Source organism: Penaeus japonicus, unplaced genomic scaffold (genome assembly GCF_977035675.1).
Source record: "Penaeus japonicus unplaced genomic scaffold, GWHDUDI00000001_assembly GWHDUDI00000022, whole genome shotgun sequence".
Lineage (NCBI taxonomy): Eukaryota > Metazoa > Arthropoda > Malacostraca > Decapoda > Penaeidae > Penaeus > Penaeus japonicus.
Window position 1 is genome coordinate 12081780 of NW_028234424.1, and position 7500 is coordinate 12089279.

The window sequence follows — 7500 nt, forward strand, 5'->3', positions numbered from 1 at the left end:
TAGGTTGTAAGATAAACCCAATAACACTGGGGTATTTCAAAATGCATAGGCCTAATGCCTTAGGCCAATCACCTGCAGAAATGGCAGCCACCCACTATATATACACAATCACCTGGTATGCTGGCTATACTAAGAGTCATTATGTGATATCATGTCTCTGGTGGAAAGTCCTGCCATAGACATAGTATCATGTTATCCATCATTAATGGGTTAAATTATACTGAATATTTAATGTGCAATGTAGAAGACTAAAAATTCTATCTCCAAACAGATGGGTATGTTGGCAGTGTAAAAAGAAAGCGAGCCCAGTGCAAGGACGTAAGGAACCGGAGTATTATTGGTCTTTACAATAAGTTGCATGAAGTGGTAGGTCTCTTAGCTGACCTATTAAGCATCCAGACATTAACTGACACAACAGTGTTGCAGCTGTCTACCCTTGGTGTTGCTCCATTCTTTGTGGAAAATGTTTCAGAACTTCAGCTCTCTGCACTCAGACTGGTTACCAAGGTATGATGAGCTACCATTTCTCTGATGTTGAAATTTTATCATATGTGGGTGGCAAAACTTTATTCTGTAAAAATTATTTCCTAACTACCATACATGAGTGACAAATCTTTATTCTGTATAAATCATTTTCTAACTGATTTTATAAATACTTTTGCAGGTGTTCTCCAAGTACAACAAGCATCGTCGTCTATTATTAGATGATATTCTTGCTTCTATAGCCCGCTTACCTAATAGTAAAAGGAGCTTGAGAACATACAGATTGAACTCTGATGAAAATATTCAGATGTTAACAGCCTTAGTTTTACAGTTGATACAGTGTGTAGTTGAGCTCCCAGAGGAGCTGGCACAAGACAACAAATATAAAAGTGCTAGTGATGGTGATACACAGAATTCCAAAGATTCCAAAGATTCAAAAGTGGAAGTAAAGAAACCCGAGTTGAACATGGATAGAGATGTATTAGTGTGTAACCGTTATGAGACTGCCATGAGTACAGCATATAGTTTTCTATCAGTGTTCCTTCAAAAAACAGGCAGCAAAAATGAGGAGATTGATTATCGACCTCTGTTTGAAAATTTTGTTCAGGATCTCCTTGCCACAGTGAACAAGCCAGAATGGCCTGCTGCAGAACTACTTTTGTCACTCTTAGGCAAACTTCTAGTACAAAAATTCAGCAACAAAAACACAGACATGGCCCTAAGGGTATCATCTCTGGACTGTTTGGGGGTAGTAGCGGCAAAGTTACGACGTGACGCTGTGTCTTCCCAATTGGAACTTGAAAATATTAAAAGTATAATCCAAGAAGTCAGGGAGGAAGAAAACCGTGATGCCCCCATGCTAGAAGATGGCTCTCCACCTACTGAAAATGGCACAGGTCCGTCTACACCATCCAGCAAGAAGAGCAAAAAGAAGGTAAGAATCTGAGTTTTAGAAAGTGAGAAGGCATGCCTTCAATAAAATGTTTGTAGATAAGAATAGTCAAAAAGTGCACATACCTAAGATTATCAAACTCTCCCTCTCCCTCCCCCCCTACTCTCACTCTCTCTCTCTCTCTCTCTCTCTCTCTCTCTCTCTCTCTCTCTCTCTCTCTCTCTCTCTCTCTCTCTCTCCTCTCTCTCCTCTCTCTCCTCTCTCTCTCTCTCTCTCTCTCTCTCTCTCTCTCTCTCTCTCTCTCTCTCTCTCTCTCTCTCTCTCTCTCTCTCTCTCTCTCTCTCTCTCTCTCTCTCTCTCTCTCTCCCCCCCCCTCTCTCTCCCTCTCCCCCCCCCTCTCTCTCTCTCTCTCCCTCCCCCTCTCTCCCCCCCTCTCTCTCTCTCTCTCCCCTCTCCCCCCCTCCCCCCCCTCTCTCTCTCTCTCCCTCCCCCTCTCCCCCCCCTCCCCCCACTCTTTCTCTTTCTCTCTCTCTCCCCACTCTCTCTCTCTCTCTCTCTCTCTCCCTCTCTCTCTCTCTCTCTCTCTCTCTCTCTCTCTCTCTCTCTCTCTCTCTCTCTCTCTCTCTCTCTCTCTCTCTCTCTCTCTCTCTTGTTCTCTTGCTCTCTTGCTCTAAGTCCATACACATATATATATATATATATATATATATATATATATATATATATTAATATAATATATATATATATATATGTATATATATATATATATATATTATATTTTTTTTATTTTGGAAGTAGGAGTCAGATGAGTTAATCCTTCTTCCCTTCTTTCGTTGTTTCAATCTTCCTAATGAGGAAAGTTATTCTCTTTATGAGATCAAGCTAAAACATCCAGAAAAATACTTACAGAATTTAGAAGTGTAATTTGTTTTAATTTTTAGACTAGTGTAGAAATAGATATATTAGATTATATAAACAAACATGAGCAAAGAATTGAATACACCAGGAAACCATCCTCATGTAATCTCATTGCACATACATCTGTTTCTGTTTACTATTGTTATAATATTGTACACTGATTTATGTTTAAGAGAAAAGAAAAGAAAGAAAAAGAAAAAAAAAAAAAACAAAAAAAAAAAAAAAAAAAAAAATATATATATATATATATATATATATATATATATATATATATATATATATATATATATATATCTTGTCAATATTTTATACATAAATGGAGGTATTATCAGCACTTGGCAAATATGGAAGTTGCATGTATGTTTGGGCAAGCCCACCATCACCAGAGCTGCTAGAGTCACAGACAAGGGTAGACCTATGCATATATAGTTTTTTCTTTTCTTTTCTTTTTCTTCCAACTAACAAAGCATCTTCTATCATATTTTTTTTATAGTGACCAGAAAACTTGTGAGCATCATCAATTCTTGTAATTTGATGTAGCAAGGGATAAAAGCACAAAAATAACTCTAAAAGATCTATAATAAAAAGAACATCTCCAGAAAGAAACTTAGAAAATTCCTTTTTTAATTTAGGCAAAAGACATAAAATTCCCAGCATGGGCTGGGCATTTTAACCCATTCCCGACGGGGGAATTCTAGCCTTGAATGTCCAAATGCCGGGGCGTTCGAATTATTAGGCCTAAATCAATTGAATGGCTGGCACAATACTGTGCCGCCCGGCAACTGGGCTTTTGAATGCGCGGTACACATGCTGTACCACCCGTCCTGTGTGGGTTAAAATGTCTTTTCTATTGGTTTTTAGACTGATATATAATGTTAGCTTTTATATTATATATTAGCAGAGTGACACTGAATAACATTTGGTATAATAGGTAATCATAACTGAAGGAATAAATAGTTTGTAATGTCAGCAAGAGGAAACATGCAGTACGAAAGTGGTACATCATCATGAAAAATGCCTGGTGCATAGGAGTTAATCTTTCCTCATGTTTTAAGGGATAGGATCACTTTCAGACTGCATTTATCATTTTGTTGAAATTACAAGCTATTTATTCCTTCAGTACTAAACCAAATGCTTAATATCACAGTGCTATCATTTAGACTTTTATCTCATACCACAAGTCTAGAAAATGTCAGAAAATACACAAAACATCTTAACCCAATACCGCCAGCCACAGACGGCAATTATGTAATGTGCATAGCACCGGGTGCCAGCATGCGGCAGGAATGGGTTAAGTTGTCCACCCCAGGCTCTACATCAAGATGTGGCCTGTTGCAAAAGAGTTAACCGGAGATAGGAGGTTCAGTAAAATATTTTTCTGATAATGCAGCTACATGCAATATCTTATCAGCATATTGTCACTGAATCTTATGCATAGAAAGATGTTACTCACTAGGTGTAAAACAGAATTGCCTTTTATTTCATTGGTTTATGGAAGTAGAAATAGAATAATGAAGTAGTACCATATGTAGTATTTTCTGATCAGGTGGATTAGACTTGCTGTAAATCAAGTAACATGGGTTAATGGAGAAGGAAGAAATGTTTTGGACCCACCCGTAAAATTACAATTTAAGAAAACCGAGATTAGAAATAATATTTTGATAATACCTAATCATAAACATAGTAATTATGCACACAGTTGGCTTCAGTGTTTAGAAGAAGAAGAAGAAGAAAAAAAAAAAAAAAAATATATATATATATATAGTATAAACAAAGACATCCAAGTGCACACATATAATGTAACATTAAAAAAAGAGCCATGGAAGGTAGGAAGAAGGATCACAGTAGTTGGAACATTTGATTCAGAGGTCAGGTTATACTTTTTCAGTCTTGGCCTCTGAGAGAGAAAAAGAGAGAGTGAGAGTGTGTGTGTGTGTGTGTTTGTTTTTGTTTTTCTCCATTGTTTTAACACTTGATTTTGGATTAAATAGTGTGAAGATATTTTTACGTAACTAGTAAAATATGTGACATTTCAGAATTTGTAGAGAGAGATTTTTTGTATATTATACTGAAGACGGAGTAGGAAGTAAACTAAATGATAAGATGGAGTAGGCCCATTGAAATTTAAGAAGAATTATTTTTCAATGATTAAAAAATTAACTAAAAGTTAATTTTCTAGTTATTGGTGTATTTAAATCATGATATTAAAATTATAAATTGTCAAGTTTTAATGAGGGGGATATGTTATTGAAATATAGAGTAATAACTTTTCTTTCCATAGTTAAATAGTTCATAATTTGAATCAACTCTTAACCCTGATAACAAAAGGAAAAATGCATTTGATATATTATTTCCCTTCTTATGATACAGAAGGGTAGTAGTGAAAAGGCCAAAGAAGCAGAGGCTCAATCAGATGAAGAAGAGGAGAGGACCATGTTTTTGCAGAGAGTCCTCTTGGACTGGCTTGCTGTTAACTCAGGAAGTGAGACCGCGCTCCTGCATGCTCGTCACTTCTACATTGGGCAGTGGTACAGGGAAGCCTACACAGAGATTATGCGTCAAAAGCAAGGACCATTACCACAGTCAAATACTCGAAAAGGAGCCAGCCACAACAAAAAGAAGAGAAAGAGAAAAGGTGAGACTGCACTTCAGTTTCTAGTAATAGTTGACAAACATTTGTCTTCAATTGTCTTAAGATTTTAGGCATGAAGATATTAACCCCTTCAACACGAGGACGCGTATACTGCATCCTCGCAGCGCTCGCGTCAAACCCAAGGACGCGCATACTACGTCATGGCTGAGTTCTGGTGGAATTGAGTTTTCTTTCTTCCGGATAATGTATGAGATCTTTCAGAATAGAGGTCGGATATGATACGATGGATTACTTGACTTTCATTATTATTACACAAGAGTGGTATTCACTTATACCAGGGGAGGCATTGATGGGCCCTGCCAGCAATCATTTTATTATTCATTTATGGAATATGATGTAAAAATATAAAACTTATTATGATTAGTTTACCATACTATTTCAATCGTTTTCTTTTGTCATCTGAGTGAGGCCTCTCACCAAGGTCATTCTTTCCATCTTCCTCCTAACCTATGTAAATAACTTGTCACATGCATATGGGGGAAAAGTTTAACTATGCATATTTTGATATATAACACATGATGATTATGTTTAGGTTTTGGCTTTAAACTTGTAGGGGTTTTGGCTTAAAACTTGTCATATTCAGTAGCGACATTTAAAATTTGGCGCGCGCCGGCAGCTCGGATACGGCGTGAGGAGCGTTTTCTACTGCCCGTAGTGAAGGGGTTAATGACTTGTTTTGCTATCTAGAAATTGGAATGTGTGTGTGTGTGTGTGTGTGTGTGTGTGTAGCAATTCCTTATTTTGATAACTTGTTGCATTTTAGACATGTTAATCCATATTTTTTTTTATTTATATATTTATTTATTTATTTATTTTTTTTGGTATTTATTTTATGTGACTTTTCAAAATATCAACTCTAGGTGATGAAAGTGAAGAAGAGAGCACAGGAGAATCTGAAGATGACGATGATGATGATGAAGTTAAAAAGGGCCAGGTTGATGAAGCTCTTGCTGCTGAGGTCACGCAGTTAGCAGAGAGGCGGAAACTCTTCCTGCTCACCAAGGTAATACCATTCCATTTTATTTTATATTTCCAAAAAATGCTCTGCTGGGAGGCCTGATTTGCCATTCCTTTTGCTATATAATGTTGCCAGATGAGGACACTATTCATGATTAAATGCTTATCTTGCTTTCATGTTTTTTTGTTGTTGTTTTTTTAACCCATTCACGATGGGGGCATTCCAGCCTTGCATGTCACAATGCCGGGGCTCTCGAACGCATAGGCCTAAATCAGTTAAATAAACGACGCCATATCGCGTCCCCAGCAAACAGGCCTAATATGCGCGGTACAGTGTTGTACCACCCATCACGAGAGGGTTAATATAAACATTAACTTAATTATTTACAAAAATATCAACAATAATATAATTATACTGCCCAAACATCTTGTTTGTATGTAAACATGTATAAGGCCCAAAAGGGCATTATACATGCTTAGGCCACCTATCCAGTTGCCTGAGCAAATGTGCCTGTTGATACAAAAAGTGTGTTTGTCATTGGGGTCACTTGTCTAGGTTGCTGAAGAGGCTTCACCAATCTAGCACTGGCAGGTTTGCTCCATTATGTCTGTTAGAGGGCTTACCTGCCAGGTTACCTGCCCAATTTATGAGAAAGAAGGCCTGAATATATATGGGATCCTTAAAACCTAAAAGCCTTAAAGATTTCATCATGTCTGTTCCTCCAAGCAGCATTTAGGGTAGGATTTTCAGGTTTAATTAACCCATTCCCGACGGGGGATTTCTAGCCTAGAATGTCCAAATGCCGGGGCGTTCGAATTATTAGGCCTAAATCAATTGAATAGCTGGCACAATACTGTGCCGCCCGGCAACTGGGCTTTTGAATGCGCGGTACACATGCTGTACCACCCGTCCTGTGTGGGTTAAGGCCAATTTTGATCCAGAAAAATGTGTTATTACCATATATCAAAAACAAACTACATAGTAGGTCATCGAAGTTTAAGAATCATTGCAGTTGCCCCTCAATGTGGAAGGAAAAGAGAATAAGCTACCATGCCTATATATATAAAAATTATGTAAATATTGCTCAAATATAGGGGGAAAAATATAATCTCTGCATAGAAAAGAATGAACTACTCATGCAGATATATCATCAATTGAGGCTGATTAAGAAGAGGGCCTAAAATGGGCATGTGGGGATGGTGTTGATGTAGTGTGTGTGGCTGGAAGAATTGTAAATACAAGGCAATTTTACTCTATGTAATATAAGAGTTAGGCATGGGGAGGAGGTATGGGGAGATACAGGAGGAAAAGGGGGGGATTGACAGCATGAAATTTGGCATACAGCACCAGACTTGCTATTTCACACACTACAATTCATTCACAATCAAAAAAAGGGCAGGGAATACAACTCTCTCTTTGGCTAAGGGAGAAGAGAGCTTCCAAGGGGAATGGCGATATGAGCCTTCTTATATAACGGATGTGGTTGTAGAAAATTTTGCCAAGCAGAATATAAATATTAGTACACACTTCATATATCCCATTCATAACATAAAAAAGGCAGAAAAAAATCCTGCCAGTTTTTGACAGTTGTCCATG

The 7500-nt window shown here is 37.6% G+C and overlaps 1 protein-coding gene across 1 annotated transcript in view; it reads left to right on the plus strand.

The window, feature by feature from the left end:
• The window catches only part of Nipped-B (Nipped-B cohesin loading factor), a 27811-nt gene that overhangs the window by 1555 nt on the left and 18756 nt on the right, over positions 1–7500 (plus strand). The window contains exons 4-7 of the mRNA XM_086549473.1: positions 272–507; positions 665–1417; positions 4664–4928; positions 5807–5949. Coding sequence (XP_086405599.1) covers positions 272–507; positions 665–1417; positions 4664–4928; positions 5807–5949 — 1397 coding nt within the window. The remainder of the gene's footprint in view (positions 1–271; positions 508–664; positions 1418–4663; positions 4929–5806; positions 5950–7500) is intronic.